Source organism: Aotus nancymaae, unplaced genomic scaffold, assembly GCF_030222135.1.
Source record: "Aotus nancymaae isolate 86718 unplaced genomic scaffold, 86718_ANA_hifiasm-v0.15.2.pri h1tg000006l, whole genome shotgun sequence".
Classification (NCBI taxonomy): Eukaryota; Metazoa; Chordata; class Mammalia; order Primates; family Aotidae; genus Aotus; species Aotus nancymaae.
This window is the reverse complement of record NW_026988417.1, coordinates 7,489,309-7,510,900: the sequence shown is the minus strand read 5'-3', so window position 1 is coordinate 7,510,900 and position 21,592 is coordinate 7,489,309. Positions and strand designations below refer to the sequence as shown.

The following is a 21,592-nucleotide window of genomic DNA, read 5'->3' as shown; positions in this document are numbered from 1 at the left end:
CTTGCCCAACATCTTGCAGTTGGTGTGAGGGAAGGCCAGGCAGTCTCTCTTCTGTGTCAGAGCTTATAAATGGTCCCCAACCTTGCCTGACTCCCAGAATCCAGTGTGGAGCCTTCAGGAAGTACAGACTCCTGAGCCCGACACCCGACATCTCTAACATGCACTAAGAATCTGTATTTTGAGTGAGATCTCCAGATGATGCTGAGGATGAGCCGGGTTTGGGGGCCACCAAACCAGGGACCCCCTCTGCATGCCACCCACGCAGTCAGAAAAGAACAAAAGCCCAGCAGGGGCAATGACTGACATCATATCACATAGCCATTCCGTGCCAGGACCAGGACTCGAACCCCACCACATGTGACTCACAATCTCCCTTGCCCTGTGCTGCCTGGACTGGCAAAGCTGGCCCAGTCCTGCCCAGACAAGAGAGGAGATGGCACGTGTGAGGGAAGGAACCTACCTGGCTGTCGGACATTTGGTAGAGATCCTTATAAGCCATGTAAACTTGGAAGGAATTAATGCCTGTTTCAAGATAAAAAGGGCAGAAAAACATGTTTAAGAAAAACAGAAGCATGTCCTTCCAATAAATCAATGACCGCAGAGCAGAGTGGTAGCCATCGGGAGAGATGAGTGCCATTGGGATTCTCAGTGGGGCACCTATCCAGCCTGGGGGTATGGGTGAGGGTCAAAGGAAGCTTCCAGAGAAGGTCCCATCTAAGTAAGCAGAATCTGAATGTGATGGAGGAGAGCGGGAGGGGGAAGAGGAAGAAGAGGAGGAGGAGGAAGAGGAGGAGGTGGAAGAAGAGGAGGAGGAAGGAGAGGAGGAAGAGGAGGAGAAGAAGAGAAGGAGGAAGAGGAGGAGGAGGAAGAGGAGGAGGAGGAAGAGGAAGAGGAGGAAGAGGAAGAGGAGAAGAGGAGGAGAAGAGGAGGAGGAGAAGAGGAGGAGGAGGAAGAGGAAGAGGAGGAAGAAGAAGAGGAGAAGAGGAGGAGGAAGAGGAGGAGGAGGAAGAGGAAGAGGAGGAAGAGGAAGAGGAGAAGAGGAGGAGAAGAGGAGGAGGAGAAGAGGAGGAGGAGGAAGAGGAAGAGGAAGAGGAGGAGGAAGAGGAGGAGGAGGAAGAGGAGGAGGAGGAAGAGGAAGAGGAGGAGGAGGAGGAAGAGGAGGAGGAGAAGAAGAGGAGGAAGAGGAAGAAGAGGAGGAGGAGTCGAAGAAGAAGAGGAGGAGGGAAACTCTGCAGGCTCAGAAGGAGGGGTGTGCTAAAGATAAGGAAGGGTGTGATAAGCATCTGCAATAAGGAAGATGAAAAGACATTAGTCCTGCAGCTTCTAGAAAGTGTCCTAAGGCATGTGCTTTTTTATCTCATTTTTTAAAAAATTGTGGCATAATACATATAACCTGCAGTTCACCATCACAACCAGTTTAAACTGTCCAATTCAGTGGCATTTAGTACATTCACAATGTGTGCAACCATCACCTCTATCTAGTAAAGCAGGTGTTTTTAAAGCAAGGGAGTAGCATGAGCAGAGCCATTTGTGGTAGAAAGACTATGCTGGAAGCAGTGTGGGGAATGGGAGTAGGGAAAGGCAAGGAGAAATGGGGCAGGAAGGAGGATGCTGAGGGCACCCGGCAGACTGTGGAGGCTCCCAGAGAAGGCTGGAGCTCTGCGCCAGGCACCAACCCATCTCACCCCTAGGGATGGAGAGAACTGGCGGGACTCAAAAAGGTTCAAGTGATAGGAATAAATCACTGAGTGCACTGGCAGGTCGGGGGAGTAGTGTACAGAAGGAGTAAACTTTTCCTTAATTCACCTTCAAGTTGCCTGAGGACAGAGACCATATCTTAGATATCATTTTTATTGCACATGTGCTATGCAAGTCATGTTTCTTTTCTTTTTTTTGAAGATGGAATCCCGCTTTGTCGGTAGGCTGGAGTGCAGTGGCGTGATCTCTGCTCACTGCAACCTCTGCTTCCCAGGAGGTGGCAATTCTCCTGCCTGAGCCTCCCGAGTAGCTGGGACTACAGGCGCACATCACCAAGCCCAGCTAATTTTTGTATTTTTAGTAGAGTCAGGGTTTCACATGTTGGACAGGATGGTCTCGATCTCATCCGTCCTCAAGTCATGTTTCTTAGTGGAATCAGAAAATATTTGGATAAGGAAAAAAAAAATAATTTAAGGCCAAAGTATTACATGATATTGAGACTTATTTTAAAATAAGCAATAGTGAAGACAAACCAAAATCTTTTCTTATGTAGAAAATTGTAACAATAAATATTTCTTTTCCCGAAAGATCAGGAAATTTTTAAAAAATGTTTTCAGAGATTAGCATGAAAGCATCAATCTCTAATTAATCAAGTAATAACTTAAAAATAATTTGACATTTAATATATATTGTACTCCTCATAAAGAAAAACCTTCTTTAAATACAAAAACTGGCTGAGCTCAGCAGCTCACACCTGTAATCCCAGCACTTTGGGAGGCCAAGGCAGGTGGATCATGAAGTCACGAGTTTGAGAACAGCCTGGCTGATATGGTGAAACCCCGTCTCTACTAAAAATATAAAAATTAGCCAGGCGTAGTGGTGGGCTCCTGTAATCCCAGCTACTCAGGAAGTTGAGGCAGGAGAATCACTTGAACCTGGGAGGCAGAGGTTGCAGTGAGCCAAGATCACACCACTGCACTCCAGCCTGGGTGACAGAGGGAGACTCCATCTCAAAAAAATAAATAAATAAAATAAATAAATACAAAAACCAAAACTCAGTTACACACAGAATACATATCAATGGGTAAGCAGGTAAAACCATCGTGAGAGGTAAATTCATAGCTTTAAATGCTTCATTATTTTTTAAGGGATAGAAAAGAGTATATAAACCAAGTAATCTTCCACAGGAAATTTTAACGGAGTAGAATAACAATTCACCAGAAATTAGAAGTAATAATACAGATAACAGCAGAAATAATGAACTAGAAGAAATGTGGCAGAATTGCTAAACATACCCTAGAACTGCTTCCCAGAGAGAGAGGGAACAAACAGGGCAAGGCCATCTCAGATTAAAAGTTATCATGAAAAACCATGATAGACTGGACTTATTGATGGAAGTCATTTGTAAGTCAACTCTTAAAAACTCAAAATAAAAGGCAAACAATCAACATTGTAAACATATCTGCAACAAATGCAACAAAAATTTTTTTTAATCCTATTTAAAGAATATCAGAGAGTGGTAACTTTGCAGGGTAGGCAGGAGTCTTGACTGCCCAAGGAAAAGTCTGTAGGGGTGCGATATGGTTTGGATGTTTGTCCCTTCCAAATCTCATGTTGAAATGTAATCCCCAATGTTGGAGGTGGGGCTTGGTGGAAGGTGGTTGGATCATGGGAGGTGGACTCCTCACCAGTGGTTTAGCACCATCCCCTTGGTGATGAGTAAGTTCTCCCTCTGGTAGTTCATGCAAGATCTGGTTGTTTTAGACAGTGTAGCACCTCCCCGTCCCTCCTGCTCCCTCTCTCTCGCCATGTGATGTGCCTACTCCCCTTTGTCTTCCACCATGATTGGAAGCTCCCTGAGGTCTCACTAGAAGCCAAACAGATGCTGATGCCATGCTTCCTGTACAGCCTGCAGAACTGTGAGCCAATTAAACCTCTCTTCTGTATAAATTACCCAGCAATGCAAAAACAGACTAACACAGTGTGGCTGGCAAAATTATATTTCTTGCCTGAGTGGGGTAACCTCATAATAATTCATAAAGCCACATATTTGAGTTGTATGTTCTGATTTATATTTAAAAGATTAAAATAAAAGCCAAAGGCAAACAGTGTTAGACAGTTTAAGAAAAAGCAAATGGCTAATTTAAGAAAAAGCAAATGGCGAATAAAAATAAGGAAAAGATTCGGTCTTATTTTCAATCAAAGTAATTCAAATTAAAACCTCAATATTATGTCATATCTTAAAAGATGTTTTCTAGTACTAGTGAATATGCCTCAAAATGAGTCCCTCTTAATGGCAAGTGACAGTGAAAAATGGCACAATTTGCAACCGCCTAAAAATCCAATTTAGCAATTGCATATCAAGAGTTGGGTTTCGTTCCTTTGGCCTGATATTTCTACTACTCACAACTGAGCCTCAGGAAATGCAGAGGCCCCTGACAGTCATAAAAACTCTCAGATTCATAAAGGCTGTCATCACAGTTATTTTCCAAGAAGGTCCCCTGGAACTCTAGTTCCACAGGATTGTATGGAACACCAATTGGGTTGCCAACCTATTTATTCATTATACCCTCCGGTTCTCAGAACTTTCATACATTTTATAGCAACTTCCGCATCCCCATGTCCACCCAATAACCTTGGAAACAGCCATATTCACACCATGTGACCCCAGACCACAGTTCAGGACTGGGCCCCTAACAGTTGTGAAACAGAACTAGGATGAAAAACGGAGTCCAGCTGACATCAAAGGACACCTGGCTGACCTCCAAAGCAGAAATGACACCTGGAAATAGGCTGGACGGTTGCTTCCCACCATAAGGACTGAGGCAGGAGAGAATGCAGGCCTAGGGTAAGAGAGCAGAGCTGGCTCAAAGAGAAAAACAGAAATGAGAGCAGGGAAAAAACTCCCTGGCATAAGAACCTTGGATACGTGTCTCTATCACTAAGGCAAACTTGCTGCATTTCGCTTAGCCTAGTTCTGGAGAGATTCTGTGTCACACAGCACCCTGGCAGTCATGTAAGTAGACTTCTCTCAAAAAAGCTCTGCCTAGTAGAGACTGCACTAGAATCTGATACACTGGAAGCCCATGATGTATTTAAGAAAGTTGTACCACTTTTAACTAAAAGAGACTAAGGAAGTTCAAAATGAAAAGAAGCCTCTGATCAGCCAACTTTCTATGGGCAGGAAAAGGTTGAGAAAGTTGCTCAACTGTGAACATGGGCCACTTTTTGGGCAAAGTTACAATACCTCAAAGAGTCAGGCCAGGAGTCCAGAGGATGGAACCTGGGCTCTGCAAAGCCTGCTAGCACAGGGGACTTTTTTTGTCAAGGGTGAGATTAGTAAATGTTTTAGATTTGGGGGGCCACATACAGTCTTCTGTCATGTGTTATTGTTTGCTATTGTTATTTGCCTGTTTTGTTTCTTAAGGCCTTTAAGAATGTAAACAAAAAAAAAAAATATTAGCTCAAGGACAATATAAAACAGGCCACAACCAGATTTGCCTCAGGGACTGTCTACGGTTTGCCAGACCCTGAACTTGGACACTCCTCCCCTGAGGAAGGAACATTCCCTAATCCCAGAATAGGTGCACCTGGCCACATGTAGCCAGCTAAATTCCAGTATTTCTTTCTTTTTCTTTTTTTTTTTATTGTACTTTAGGTTCTGGGGTACATGTGCAGATCATGCAGGATTGTTGCATAGGTACATACATGGCAAAGTGGTTTGCTGTCTCCATCCCCTGTCACCTACATCTGGCATTTCTCCCCATGTGATGCCTCCCCAACTTCCCCATCCCTGCTGTCCCTCCCTTAGCCCCCCACAACAGACCCCAGTGTGTGATGCTCCCCTCCCTGTGCTCATGTGCTCTCATCGTTCAACACTCGCCTATGAGTGAGAACATGCAGTATCTGGTTTTCTGTTCTTGTCTCAGTTTGCTGAGAATGATGGTTTCCAGATTCAACCATGTCCTTACAAAAGACACGAACTCATAGTTTTTTATGGCTGTGTAGTATTCCATGGTGTATATGTGCCACATTTTCTTTGTCCAGTCTATCACTGATGGACATTTGGGTTGGCTCCAGGTCTTTGCTATTGTAAATAGTGCCGCGAAGAACATACGTGAGCATATGTTTTTGTAATAGAACGATTTATAATCCTTTGGGTATATACTCAGTAATGGGATTGCTGGGTCAAATAGAAAAATACGGAGCACTTCACAAATTTGCATTTCATCCTTGCATGCTAATCTTCTCTGTATCATTTCAATTTTAGTATATATGCTGCTGAGGTGAGCATAATTCCAGAATTTCTACGAAGTCCTGACTAGGCGCCACCCATTCTCTCTCTTTTTAATTGGGAATGTTTACTGTGGTCATCCGGTCCCTGTCCCACCCTTGTGTGCTGGGTGCGTGTTGCCAGCCCACCAAGGGAGCACACGTAACAGACCTTTTAGTTCGCAAGTCTTTGGATAAAGAGAAGCCACACCCTGGAGCCTCATCTGCAGCCTGTGTAGATGCTGACAGTGAAATCCTGGACTTTGAGCCTTGTGCTGTAACTGGATGGAACTTTTAGGGTTTCTGGGAAGGGTAACAGTATTTTGCACTTGGGGGGAATATAACTTTTTGTGGCCAGCATGAGGCAATAGGGTAGATTAAAACGGTCACAAATTCTTTGAGGTTGCTTCTACCAAGAAGTGGAGGCTTTTTCCCCATCCCTTGAGTCTGGGTTGGTTTTTTTGACTTGTTTTCACCAACATGATACAACCAGAGAGCCACTGGAGGATAAGAGATCGTGCATGGAGCCACCTGTCCATCCCAGCTGAGGTCCAAAAGTCACAGTGAGACCGAGCAAGATCTGTAGAACTGCTCAGTTGAGCCCAGTCAAAATAGTGAATAAATGATTGCTACTTTAACCTCTAGGTTTGGAGTGGTTTGTTACACAGCAAATGCTAGCTGATACACAGGGAAATGCAATAAAAAGACCATGAGGGTTCTGGAAGAACGATCCAGGAAGTTCGTGCAACAAGGGGAATGATATCACTGCCCTCGCGTTGCTGCTCTGAGGAAAGAACCAAGGGCCTGATCTACAGGAAGCACTCGGCCAATGTGAGTTCTTTTCCTGTTTACCACATCTTGCTTTTTCTCCTCCTTTCAAAGGTTTATAAATTGAAGTCTCTATTTTCAGATTCAAATGCTGCTGACCTCCCACAACACCAACAATTACTATTCATAGCGTTTGGGGTTTGTGGCTTAGAAACCACAGGAAAGACGCTTCCTCGGTGATTGACTATGGAAGGGACACGAGGGACAGTCATTTTCTCCTACCAAGTCCACACAGCACCCAGAACTAGCCTATTCTAGAATAATTTCCTCTTGTATCTTGAGATTTCTAAGGCTATATTTCAGCCACTAAGGGCAGATCTCAGGTCACCAGGGCTGATCTCGTCCTTGGGGACCCCTATGGACCTATTCTTTTGGAAGTCTAAAAACAACATGAAGAGCGCCCGGCAGGAAGGAGGTTGGGGCTGGCGGCAGCTGGGAGGCGTCTCCAGCTGTGTCTCGCACAAGGGCCCATGGCTAAGGAAGCACCCCAGGGAGCTGCACTCCAGCCTGAGCCCCACATGCCCACCCCACCTGACCGAGGCACCTTCTTCAAGCTGATCTCCAAGGGAGGGTGCCTGTTTGCCATTCCCATAAAGACATCAACAGTGACAGCTGCTCTGTCAGGCTGGGCTGAGTTCAGGCCTCAGTAGCTGTGTGGCACTGGAGAAGTTTCTGCACCTCTCTGGGCTTCACGTCCCGCATTTCTGCAAAGAGTACATTACACCAAATGGGTTGCTTTCCCATCCTGGAAGTGCCCTGCACGTGACTGTACAGTACACTCATGACGACCACCAAGGTTTCCGGGCAAGCCCTTCTGACTTAGAGAAGGACGCACTAAAATGCTTCAGGACAAAGGAAACCAGGCGTGTTCCTCCTGCCCTTTCTTCTCTCCCTCCCTGCTTCTCGCTCTCTTTTCCTTCCCTCACTTATTTATTCATGTTAGAAACATTTATTGAGAGCCTGCTCTATGCTAAGCATGTGCTGAGCGCTTGGGATACAGAAGTTAATAAAGGCAATTTTCAGGAAGTCAATCAGCTGGTCCACTGATACCTGTTGTATCTCTCGGTGTGCAGGCACTGGCCACGCAACTGTGAGTAAGACGACAAGTCCCCGCCCAGAGGGGGCTCACCATCTGGGCTGGGGTGCGGGAAAATCAGCAAGAAAACAGGTAAAGACGACCTAGTATGTGGGGGACTCGTGGGGGGTTGCATCTGTCAGGGGGCTTCAGAGAAGGCTTCCCGAGGAAGTGCAGCTTAGCAACAAACAGGAGAATCGCTAGGAAAAAGCAGGGACATTGTTCCTGAAGGGGACAGGGCTCACTCACATAGCCCCGAGGGCCAGAGGCAGCCTTAAGCAGATGGGAAACAGGGAGGTGCAGGGGGGCTGGGGATCTGGGCTCCAGGAACTGGAACAAGCCAGTCTGGAGGGGCAGGTGGGTCCTCGAGAGCCAGGTGGACAGTTTGGGATTTATTCTGGGGATGATGTGAAGCTGCTGAGAGCATTTAAGCTGATTAGAAAATAAAAACCCGGCCGGGCGCGGTGGCTCATGCCTGTAATCCCAGCACTTTGGGAGGCCGAGGTGGGTGGATCACCTGAGGTCAGGAGTTCAAGACCAGCCTGGCTAATATGGTGAAACCCTGACTCTACTAAAAATACAAAAATTAGCCAGGCATGGTGGTCGGAGCCTGTAATCCCAGCTACTCAGGAGGCTGAGGCAGAGGAATCACTTGAACCTGGGAGGCAGAGGTTGCAGTGAGCCAAGATGGCACCATTGCACTCCAGCCTGGGCAACAGAGTGAGACTCCATCTCAAGAAAAAAAAAAAAAGGCGGGGTTCGGTGGCTCATGCCTGTAATCCCAGCACAGGCCAAGGCAGACAGATCGCCTGAGGTCAAGAGTTCAGACCATCCTGACCAACATGGAGAAATCCCATCTCTACTAAAAATACAAAATTAGATGTGTGTGGTGGCCCATGCCTATAATCCCAGCTACTCGGGAGGCTGAGGCAGGAGAATCGCTTGAGCCCAGGAGGCAGAGGTTGCAGTGAACCGAGATCGTACCATTGCACTCCAGCCTGGGAAACAAGAGTGAAACTCTGTCTCAAAAAAAAGAAAGAAAGGGAAAGGGAAGGAAAGGAAAAGAAAGGGGAGGGGAGGGAAGGTGGGGGAGGGAAGGGAAAGGGGGAAGGGAAAGGGGGAAGGGAAGGGGAGGGGAGGGGAGGGGAGGGAAGGGGAGGGAAAAACCTGCATCTAAGAGAGCAAGTGTTGGCGAGGATGTGGAGAAACGGGAACCCCTGAAGCACCATTCGTGGGAATGTAAGTTAGCACAGCCACCTCTATGGAGAAGAGTAGGGAGGCTCCTCACAAAACTAAAAACTGAATTGCCATATGCTTCAGCAGTCCCACTACCGGGTAAAAATCCAAAAGAACTGAAGTCAGTATGTCCAGGGGGTACCTGCACTCCCGTGTTCATTGTGGCATTATTTACAACAGCTAAGATAAGGAAGCAACCTGTTCCATCAATGAGCGAGTGGATTTTATAAATGTGGTAAGTGTACACAATGGCTGCCTTGGTAAAAAGGACATCCTGTCATTTGCAACAACAAAGTTGAAGGTGTGGAACCCTATGTTAAGTGAAATAAGCCAGGCACAGAAAGGCAAATACCACATCATCTCATTTCTATGTGGAATCTAAAAAGCTGATTTCACAGAAGCATATGGTTGCTGCCAGGACCTGGGCACCATCGCCATTCGCCTGTTGATGACCCAGCCCAGAGGCGTACAGCACAGGGCTCCCTGGATGCCTGCAGACAGCACGGACCCACCAGGCCCCACGGAGCCCAGTGTCTTTCTCTACAAACTCCGCTGCCACTCCAGAGACCCTCCCACCTCAGTGAGGGGCGCCCCGAACAACCATTCACTTAAGGCAGCAACCTGGGGAAAATTGCTCAGAACTTAACATCAGGTAAGGAAAGTAAGATACAAGACTGTCAATTTCCTTGGATTACGACTCTGTTATGTACTTGCCATGAATCACACAGCAACTGCAATAAAAGGATAATGCCTTCTTCTTTTGAAAGATAGGGTCTCCAGGTCTTTCCTATTGTAAACAGTGCCACAATGAACATACATGTGCATGTGTCTTTATAATAGAACGATTTATAATCCTTTGGGTATATATCCAGTAATGGGATTGCTGGGTCAAATGGAATTTCTATTTCTAGGTCCGCCACAAGGGACATGGATGAATCTGGAAACCATCATTCTCAGCAAACTGACACAAGAACAGAAAACCAAACACCGTTATGTTATCACTCATAGGTGAGTATTGAACAATTAGAACCCGTGGACACAGGGAGGGGAGCATCACACACTGCGGTCAGTAGTGGGGGCTAGGGGAGGGACAGCAGGGGTTGGGAGGGATAATGAAGGGAGAAATACCAGATATAGGTGATGGGGGGATGGAGGCAGCAAACCGCCTTGCCATATAGGTACCTATGCAACAATCCTGCATGATCTGCACATGTACCCCAGAACCTAAGGTACAACAACAACAAAAAGATAGGGTCTCACTCTATGACCCAGGCAGGCGTGTAGTGCTCACTCCAGCCTCAACCTCCCAAGTACAAGCAATGCTCCTGCTCAGACTTCCAAGTAGCTGGGACTACAGGCATGCACCACCACTCCTGGCTTTTTTTTTTTTTTTTGTAGAGTTGTAGTCTCACTATGTTGCCCAGGCTAGTCTCAAATTCCTGGCCTCAAGCAGTCCTCTCTCCTCAGCCTCCCAAACTGCTGGGATTACAGGCATGAGCCACCATGCCTGGCCAATAACGCCTTCTTGATAGAAAGAGCTTACATAGACATATGAAAATGCAAATTGATGAGTGGGCAAAGAATACAATCAGATATTCACAGAAGGAAAATTATTTAATGTCATTAGTAAAGAACAGCCACGAAAACCACAATGGTGGTGTCTTTCACCCATCAAGGATTGGCACGGATTTCATAGACCCAATAACACCCAATGGTGCAAAGGTGCAGGGACTACAGATTCTGGCACAGGACTTGCAGGTGTACAAGGAGATGCATCTTTCAGGAAACCAGTTTGGCAATAGGTGTCATAATCTTGAAAAATGCTAAGACCTTTGACCTTATAATTCCATTTCTGAAAATCTAAAGAAAAATTAGAAATGCTAACAAATGTTTATACACGAAGACATTCACCGTAACAGGATTTATAATAAAACAAATAGAAAGCCTAAACACCCAATAAAAATAAAGTAGCTAAGCAAATTAACCATTATATTGTACATTATGAGCCATTAAAAAGTTATGGATGAAGAGTAATGTGACTCATAAACTGTTAAGTGAAAAAAGAAGGATTCCACAAACAGCTATTGCACAACCACATAGGGAAAAATCATCCAAATACACAGGGAATGGAAAGCCATAATCCTTCATATTAAGAGTAAATTGTGATTCGGGGTAGAACCAGAGGAAAACAATTTTTTCCTTCCATTTTCTGACTTTCTTTAAATATTGGGGATGATACGTTATTATGAGAAAACACAGCACACCTATTTTAAAAATTGAGGGCCAGGTGTGGTAGCTCATGCCTATAATCCAAGCACTTTGTGAGGCTGAGGCTGGCAGATCCCCTGAGGTCAGGAGTTCAAGACCAGCCTGGCCAACAGGGCGAAACCCTGTCTCTACTAAAAAAGCAAAAAAATTAGCTGGGCACGGTGGTGCATGCCTGTAATCCCAGCTACTTGGGAGGCTGAGGCAGGAGAATTGCTTGAACCCAGGAGACGGAGGTTGCAGTCAGCCAAGATCGTGCTACTGTACTCCAGCCTGGGCGACAGAGGAAAGAAACTGAGAGAAAGAGATAGATAGAGAGAGAAAGAAAGAAAATAAAGAAAAGAAAACATACCAACATACCCTCTCCTTGAAGCACCACCATTCGAGGCTGCCTCCTCAGAGGGTTCCCTAACTACCCCTTTCTGGACAGATCACTCATGCCCTGACTCTTTCTGTTCTGTTTTTCTTTGCTTCCTTTGTGTCTTCTGATCAGTTCCCCTCCATTTGATGTAATGCACACCATAAAGTGTCTACACTGTACAGGGATACCTAGTGTGAACCCAAACAGAGGGGAGACAAGGTGGGATGCATGGACATATAGACATGGTCCCCTCCCTCACAGAACTCAAGGTCTAACAGAAGAGCCAGCCAGACGACCCACTTCCCATAATCCAGGAACAATGGAAAAAGTGTCCCAAAGGAGGCCTACGTAACCGGTGTTGGATATTCAAGGTCTGAAGCAATTCTGTCTGGGGAAATGGGAGAAGGTAATGGTTGAGTTGGGTCTTGAAGGTGAGCAGCAATGGGCAGGCAGAGGAGAAAGGGTATTCATTCCTGGCAGGGGAACCACATGAATAAGGGCCTCGCAGCATAGCAGGTTTCAGGGATGGCAGCCAGACTAGTGATCCGGGTGATGGGAAAGAAAAGTGAGGTTAGATCAGCGAGGGCTTGGCATGGCACGCTGCAGAGACGAGATCTGCTTCTGAGAACAAGGACACCCCCAGAGGTTTTCAAGGAGAAGAGGACGGACTCCGTAAGGCAATTGTCTGTTTCTTCACTGTCATGTGGCAGAGAGCAGCTCATAATCAGGACCAGAGCAGATGCAAATAGGGGGATTTTTCACTCCACATAATCTTTGGATCTACCAAAGAACCAGGGATTCCAAAGCCCCGTTCTGAGGCTTTAACTGACCTTTGTCCTGCACCAGCACCTCCAGCTCCTCCCGAACGCCATCGTACCAGCTTGTGATGTCCACGTGGAGGGAGTAATCACAGCAGGATTTGGTGTCAGCTGCTTCATGCCACTTCTCAAAGGAGGTCAGCAGGCTGGACCCAGGTTCAGGAACAACATGGTCAACTGGGATGGAGAAATATGGATCATGATGCTTCAGACTCAAGTATTCCAATGGTAGCCACATCATTACCACCATCACCATTATCGCCATCATTACCGTCACCACCATTATCATCACCACCATCATTATCACACCATCACCATCATCCCTATGACAACCATCATCATCATCACCACAATCATCACCACCACAATCATCATCACCTCCACCACCATTATCACCATCATAATCATCACCATCACCTCTACCATCATCACCACCACCATCACCACCACAATCATCATCACCATTATCAACCCATCACCATCATTACTATCACCACCATCATCATCATTACCATCATCACCACCACCACCATCTACTATCATCACCACTATCATTATCACGCATCACCATCATCACCACCCCATCACCACCACGATTATCATCACCATCATCATCACTATCATTATCACCACCACCACCACTCATCACCATCACCACCATCATCACCATCACCACCATCATTATCACTATCATCCCATCATCATCACCTCCACCACCATCATCACCGTCATCATCATCATCGTTATCACACCACCACCATCACCACCATGACCACCACTATCATCACCATCATTATCACCCCATCACTATCATCACCTCCACCACCATCGTCAGTCACCACCACCATCCACATTCATCACCACTATCATCACCCATAAGCATCATCACCACCCCATCACCACCACCATCACCATCACTATCATTACCACCACCACCACCACCGCCATCATAATCATCACTATCATTATCACCACCACCATCATCATCACCACCATCATCACTATCATTATCACCCCATCACCATCACCACCACCATTACCATCACCACCATCATCACCATCCTTTCCATAATCACTCCCACCATCATTGTTGTCATATTGCCATCATTGTCACTATCATTAACCCTAACCATTAGCAGTGACATCATCACCATCATCTTCAGGCTTCATTACCACCGTCATCACCACCATTGTCATCATCATCATAACTATTTATGGAATGCTCACTATTTGTCAGATAATGCCACAAAGGCTTTACATAAGTTCAATCCTCACAACTGTCCCATAGAGTGAAAATTAATATCCCCATTTTGCAGATGAAAATCTTGAGACTCAAAGAGGGTAAAGCACATGTCCAAGAGCATACAACTAGTAAGCAGAGGGAGGAAGGTTATCCAAGACTTGTCAGACGGTCCGAACTCCTAACCACTGCTCCAAGCTGCCTCCCTCGGCATAGAATGCCAAGATGAAAAGGACCTCCAAGACCAAACAAGTTCACTTCATCATCCTTTTTTTTCCCAGATAAAATCTTAAATGTAAAGTCGATGAAAAAGGGGAGCCTCCAGTCTTTCAAACCTCCCTTGACTTCACATACTCTGCAGCTTACTGCCCTGTTTCTTCGCACCCCCACACTTCACAGGCAGATGCCAAAAAGAGAAGTCTCACCTCTCCTCCTCCTACGCACACCTCCATTCCATCTAAAGCATCAGCCTTTGCTAATACAACCCTCACATCTCTAAGGGGAGCATGCGGTCCTCACTCTCTTGGCCTCTCAGGGCACAGAGAGTCACTCCCTCAGCCTCTTGGGGCACAAAGAGTCACTCCCTCCTTCCTTAAAGCTGCTCCTCTCCAGCTTCCCTGGCAACACCACCTTCTGGCTTTTTCTGCCCTTTGTCCTACTTCTTTGGCTGCTGCTTCTCAACCGTCCTGAGTACTCCCTTGTCTACTGTTCGCTATGCTCATTAAGTGAATCCCTTTTCTTTCTGTGCACTAGCTCGTTGAAACACACCACTTGCTCTGAGCTGCAGGACTCTGAACCCAGCTGTGTTCTTGGCTTCTCCACCAAGATCACTCGAAAGCTCCCCAAAATCAGAATGTCCAAAACCTCATGCAATACTTTCCCCGCCCCCACCCCCAGCTGTGAAGGACATCACCAATTAACGGTTCCTCAGCCAGAAGCCCAGGTCACTATTGCCATTTCCTTTCCCTCGCGTGCTCCCCCGTCTGACCCAGCACCAAGGGCTGTTGACTGGCCGCCTCCATCTCCCTGGAGCTGTCCGCTTCTTCCCACTCCACGGCCATGCCACCCTCATCTCTCAGCTGAACTATGCAATCGCCTCCCAACTGGTCCACCCACATCCCACCCAGCCCACTCTATTATAGTCTCCTCAAAACACAGAACAGGTCACATCCCTCCCTGCTTAAAATACCTCAATGCTGCCCATCACGCATGTGAGAAAGAGCCACAGCCACAGCAGGCCATCGAGGCCCAGGGTTGTGCTCTCCTTCCAGCCTTGCCTCACAGGATTTCGTCCCTCAGTCTGGACACCTCTGCCCCGCGGGCCTTCCTGCAGTCTCTGGAATGGGAGGTGTGTTCTCACCTCAGGGCCTTTGCACATGCTATTCCCTCCTCCTGGGGCTCTGCTCTTCTCTGCCCTCCTCCTCCCGTTAATTCCAACTCATCCTTCAGATCCTGTACCAATGTCACTTCTTCAGAGAATGCTTCCCTGAGACCTGGCCCCTCAGTTCAAAGCACTGTACACCCTTCTTTTGTAGCAGGAGTCACAGTTTCTAGTCATACATGTGAACGATTAGTGACTCCCTGAGAGATGGCAGGCCCCTTGACAGCAAGCATCATTCCTGCTTGTGTTCACCTGGTACGGTGCCTGGTGCGTACGACTCTTAATTAACATCTGCTGAATGAAGATGGGAAAGGGTGGGGACCCTTTCAGAGCCCAGACTGTGGTCCTCATGTGCCTTCATAGGTTTTTAGTGTTCCATAAATCACACTTCGGAAACGGTCCTTCACGGGTGGGGAGGATAAGGCTTACAGGGCAGGGCTCCCCAGGGTCTCACAGCTGGTGATGGGGAAAAGCAGGGGACGTCCCAGGAACCCTGGCTCCTCATCCAGGATCTGTCCCCTGCCTTGTGCAGGCCTCCTGAGCCCGAACTTCCACGCCCACTCTTAGAACTCTCATGTCCCATGCACTTCACAAAGGACTTTCACGTATGTCTCCAAACCACCCTATGGGCTTCCTACCATAAGACCCACATTACAGATGAGGAAGCTGAGGCTCAGAGAGACTGAGTGCCGGCCACAGTCACGCGGCTGCCTGCCAAGTGGAAGTGCTCAGGTTCAAACCTTGGCCACTGGGATCCAAGTCCAAGTCTAGGTCCTTCTGTTTTCCCATCCAGCAGATCCATGGGCTCCCCTTTGGAAGAGAGATCAGGACAGTGCTTGCCTCAGAAGTCGAGCCCCACCCTCCTGGCTCAGGCACTTGGCAAATTCTGCCCATGGCAGTGGGCTCCAGCCCACAGACCACGCTTCCAAAGGGACTCCTTTGGAAGTGGGAGAGGTGGGCACGGCTGGGGCCAGCTTACAGATGAGCCGCCTGGAACTGGAGAGCCTAACAGTTGAAAGCACATTCACTATCAACTGTGGCCTATTTAATTAAAATTCCTTATTAAAATGAATCCAAGCAAAAGCAGGTCTTCAAAATCGACACAAGAAATAGCAATCAGGCTACATAGGGCAGTAGAGGAGGAGTCCAGCTTCCCAGACTGAGCACCGTTGGGGAGTGGTCTCATTGCCCACAGTGTTTCCTTCCCTTCCCGACCTCACCAGGGCTCTCTGTGGCACAGTGCACTCCTGGGGACTTGGCCACGTGACTGACCTTGGCCAACAGAATGTGAGTGGAAGGTGCAGCGGAAATGAAAAGATGAGGCAGAGAGAGGAGACGCAAGCTTCGGCCAGAGCCCCCTGCACTCTGCCACTCACCAGGAGTGATGGCTGGGGAGTCACTGGGTCCAGAATGGGACACCCATCAAGCCTGAATCCAACCCACAGCTGAGCACTCCAGCCCCACGCCTACTCCTGCACAACCTCAAATGAGAAAAACAAGTGTTGCTTGAGATTTGGGGGCTGTTTGTTAGGCGGCGTTATGACAGTATTACTGCAGCAATGCTGACTAATACAACCACTTCCCAACTGTGTCTCCTTGGACAAGTTGCTTCACCTCTCTGAGCCTCTATTCTCCCATCTGTCATGATAATACCTATGTCACTGGTTCTGAAACCATAGCCATCTTCACACCATGTTGAAGGATTTTTTTTGCTTTATCTCCCTATAATCCACATCTTCTTTACTTAATGCTTTTCTTTAAACAAATTTTGTTTCTAAAAATCTAAATGCGACTTCAATCTCATGCTAAGCAATTATACCAATGAGATGCTATTTTATTTCTTTTTTTTTAAGATGGAGTCTTGCCCTGTCACCCAGCACAATGGCGTGATCTTGGCTCACTGCAACCTCCATCTCCCAGGTTCAAACAATTCCCCTGCCTCAGCCTCCCAAGTAGCTGAGATTATAGGCGCCCACCACCACACCCAGCTAATTTTTGTATTTTCAGTAGAGACCGGGTTTCACCATGTTGGCCAGGCTGGTCTCGAACCTCTGACCTCAGGGGATTCGGCCGCCTCAGCCTCCCAATGTGCTGTGATTACAGGTGTGAGCCACCGTGCCCAGTTGAGATGCTATTTTCTTTCAATACTTAAAAAATACTTGTTTAAAATTGGTGCCTATAAAACCATAGTGTTTATTAAGCCATCTCGTGTACCCCCAGTGGCACACATGGTATGCTCTGTAAAACAGTGGCCGGTGTCAGAGGGCTGTGGTGAGAATGAAATACAATGGCACCCTGGGCAGAGAGCCTGGTGCACACTGAGCACTTGTGGTGATGCCGGTGATGAGGAAGAGACCTCACAGCCTATGTCCCTAAGGCAGGGGGCAGTGTCACTCACTGATCATTGTGGTCCCGCCCACCAGGGCTGCCCTGGTCCCTTGGAAGAAGTCATCAGCCGCGGTCATCCCCTGGGACGGCTTCTGCAGGTACGTGTTGACATCGATGCCTCCGGGAATAACCATCCGCCCGTTGGCTTCGATGGTCTTCACTCCACCAGGAACGATTAAGTTCTCTCCTATTTGTCTGGAAGCAAACGACAGAGACAGCCTTGGTCCTTATAGGAAAAGTGGAATGGGCAGTCAACCCGCAGCTTCAGTTCCATTAAACAAACATTTTTGAGCCTGGCCTTTCTCAAGGCCCTGGGAAGACAGAGATAACTCAAGCAGGGCCCATGCCCTCGAGGGGCTCATAGCCTAATAGGAGGAGAGGCAGGTGGGCAGACTGTTAGAGCCCAGTGTAGCAGAGAGGGCCAGGAAGCACGGGGAGGGGCCCTTTCATCCAGCCTCGTTATTGAGGAAGGCTTCCAGGTGGACGGGATGGCAAAGCTGAATCCACAGAAATGAGACCAGCATTCTGAACGTGCTGACTGTCACACCTACTCCCTGATGCAACAGGTGCCTGAAAACTTCCCTAGGAGGGTAAATTCCAAATGAGGAAGGAGGGAAAAGAGAATACGAATCGAGAAACCAAGCTCCCGGGGATCTCCGTGGGTGACTTATTGATGATGGGGGCTTCTAGGTTTTATTTGCTGGCACCAAAGTCAGGAGACCCATCAAGGTGCTGGGGGAAAAGGTTCAGCCAGCAATGGGAAAGGGACCCAGCAGCACCCATGGTCGAGGTCTGGCTCAGACCATAAGATCTGACTGTGAGTGATTTTTATTTAAAAAAAAAATCCAATTGCCATGAACTCTTGAGATTGGGCAGCATATTCATTTTCTAAGTCACATAAAACACCAGTAATAAAGACATAGGAAGATGCTGCGACAGTGACCGAAAGGGGCAGTTGTGGACAAAATCCACAGCCAGGCCACCAAGACAGCAGCCTCTGCCCTCCTGGGCTCCCGGGAGAAGCTGGGCCAGCAAGCAGGGGCCACACACTGTCCTCTTACCCCAGGAAATAAGCCTAGGACTGCACAGTGCCAGGGACAAGATGAACACCCAGGAAACGTTACCACACACTTCCACCTCCACCAGAGTCACCACTGCTGCTGCTTATAATAAACAGTCCCTGCCCCCAGAATGTCCACCAGGGCTGTTTATAATAACCAGTCCCTTACCGCCAGAACGTCCAACCTGACTTAGGGAAATCCTATCTTCCCCAATCCTTCTGCCATCTCTCCAAACATGGGCTTCCCAAGAGCTGAAGGGAAAGGGGTCAAGAAGACACCTGGCCCTTAACTTAAAAGGAACAACAACTGGAGAACACCGTTGTTTTTTTGTTTTTTTTTTTTTTGAGACGGAGTCTTGCTTTGTCACCCAGGCTAGAGTGCAGTGGTGCGATCTCGGCTCACTGCAACCTCCACCTTCCAAGCTCAAGCAATTTTCCTGCCTCAGCCTCACAAGTAGCTGAGACTACAAGTGCGTGCCACCACACCTGGCTAATTTTTGTATTTTTAGTAGAGATGGGGTTTCACCATGTTGACCAGGATGGTTTTGATCTCCTGACCTCATGATCCACCCACTTCGGCCTCCCAGTGTGCTGAGATTACAGGCGTGAGCCACCGTGCCCGGCCTGGAGAACAGCATCTTCTAAGCGGGTCACCACTTCTCTCATTGAATGCTCACAACCAGCTCTGAGAGAGGACAGGGTAGCACTCCAAATGCCAACCCAGGCAAAGGCCTGGGCACGGTCCAGTCAAAGGGGCACTGGCTGCAGACACGCATGTAGTGTGTATACACATGGGCATGGATCTGCATGAGTGTCAGCGGAATCACAGCTCAGTCTGATTCAAGCCTGTGACAGAGTCACCATGCTGTGGGGGCCAATAAGCACTCTAATTAGAGATTCTTTTATTTATTTTTGATCCAGGGTCTCGGTCATCCAGGCTGGAGGACAGTGGTGCAGCCTCCACTTGCTGAGCTCAAGCAATCCTCCTGCCTCACCCTCCCGAGTAGCTGGGACTACAGGTGTGCGCCACCATGCCCAGCTAACGTTTTTTAAATTTTTTGTAGAGATGGGATTTCCCTGTGTTGCCCAGGCTGGTCTCAAACTCCTGCGATCAAGGGGTCCTCCCACCTTGGCTTCCTAAAGTGTGCAAGCCGACATGTCTGGCCTTTTTCTTCTTTTAACTTCTGTTTTTTTTTTTTTTTAGAGAAACTGCACATTTCTTGAGCAGCCTTGTTGGTCACAGTCCTAACGTGCTTGATGTTGGACAGTGAGTGCCGTCTCTGCAGCCACAGACCCTTTCTTATCAGGCGCAATCACAGCCTCTTAACAAACTCTGGTCTCCCGCCAGCAGCCCTGTGAGGTAGGACAACAGAACGCAGAGAGGTGTAGTGACTCATTCAAGGTCACACAGCAAATCGGTGATGGGCCTGGATTTAAGTCCGGGTCTCCCCAGGCCTAATATCAGAGCTCTGACCAGCAGGCTTTATTGCCGCCCTGCTTCCCTCATATAGGAGCCAGATTCTCCGTTAACTGGGATTAAACTAAATGGGATCCCCAGTGAGTTAGAGGGACTGACTCACTGAATGGCGCTCAATAGCAATGTGCTTGAAAGTGAAAGAGGAGAGAGGAAGCTCAGCTCAGTGAATGAGGCAGACGCCCCTCCCCCAACACCGCCACCCCACGGTGCAGAAGAAACTCTCAACCACCGGCACTTGATTCACCAAGGCTGAGTGATTCGGATGGAAACCTCCATGAATCATAATTCAATGAATCACAACAGCTGAACGGTTTTTAAGAAAACCTGGCAAATGGCCGCAAAACTAAAGGATTCTTGGGGTTTAATTAAAGTGAGGGAAAATAATTGTGCCTCTGGATGCTGGGAGGTCCTTGGAGTGAGCACAGGTGGTCCCTAGCTCTTCCACACCTACCCTTCTCAGCCTGCAGGACGCACGTTCGGAAGGACCACCCGAGGGCCCTGGAAGGCCTCCGTCACGGTCACTCGCTCAGCTTTACAAGGCTGGAGGAGGATTGCCAACACTCAGACAGCTTCTCAGCAACGGGTTCAAGTAAAAGGGGTTTACCACCAAGAGGGGCTGCAGAACACGAATTTAGGGAAACTGCGTACTTCCTCAACGGCCTGGTTAGCCAGAGTCCTAGGACTCTTGATGTTCATACATACAAAAACGCACTTAACGAATGCAGCTCAGCCCGTGGCCACTTGCTCCATCTGTATACTCCCTGGGATTGCAGAGCTCTACAAGGGGGCTTGGCCTGGGAAGGACAGGAGTGGACGTGGTCAGATGAAACTTCTAGCAGCAGGTGGTGTATGGGATTGGGGAGCCCACAAGATCATTCTCAGGGTCATTTTACCTTTCAGGGTTCAGAAGCCCAGAGCCCCCTACACAAAGGGGCGTTCCCTCGGAGTTGCTTTCTCTATATCTAAGCCACGGCTGGGTGAGAAAACCTCATTTTTTGACACATCCTGCCACCCTTCCCCACCCCCAATCTGCCTTCATGACCATTTGGGATCCAGGCGCCCTGCGGCTGACACGAGCAGCCTCAGCACCTGATGGCCAACATTCGTTTGCTTGTGCTTTCCCTGGATCAGAGCTCTAGGACCTACTCCGTAGACACGATGCTGGGCCCCAGGTGGGGGCCACGAGGCAAGGCCCTGGTCGAGGAGCGATGCAGCGTGACGGGGGCTGTGACAGACAGCAGCTCAAGACTGTGGGGACAGAGGGATGCACCCCAAACCATCTTGGGGTCAAGGAAGGCTTCCTGGAGGAGGAGTCGCATGAGCTGGGCCCACAAGGACAAACAAGAGATGAGGGGAAGGCAGAGGGCAGGGGGAAAAGGCGTTCCAGACACGGGGCTGATGGGCACAAGGCTCTGATGTGAGAGCAGCCTGGCAAGTCCTTTGAGTCCCACGTTTTCATTATGGCTGGAAGAGCAAGAAAGGAATGAAGCCAG

The 21,592-nt window shown here is 48.1% G+C and overlaps 1 protein-coding gene and 1 pseudogene across 5 annotated transcripts in view; both read right to left on the bottom strand.

Annotated features, from left to right (window-relative positions):
- CRMP1 (collapsin response mediator protein 1) overlaps positions 1-21,592 on the bottom strand; it is a 79,204-nt gene that overhangs the window by 30,712 nt on the left and 26,900 nt on the right. For all 5 annotated transcript variants that reach the window (XM_012467013.3, XM_064365629.1, XM_064365630.1 and 2 more), the window contains exons 3-5: positions 17,573-17,757; positions 12,566-12,730; positions 461-522 (exon numbers count right to left, since the gene is read on the bottom strand). In XM_012467013.3, the coding sequence (XP_012322436.2) occupies positions 461-522; positions 12,566-12,730; positions 17,573-17,757 (412 nt within the window). The remainder of the gene's footprint in view (positions 1-460; positions 523-12,565; positions 12,731-17,572; positions 17,758-21,592) is intronic.
- Positions 5,895-5,992, bottom strand: LOC135272025 (U6 spliceosomal RNA; annotated as a pseudogene).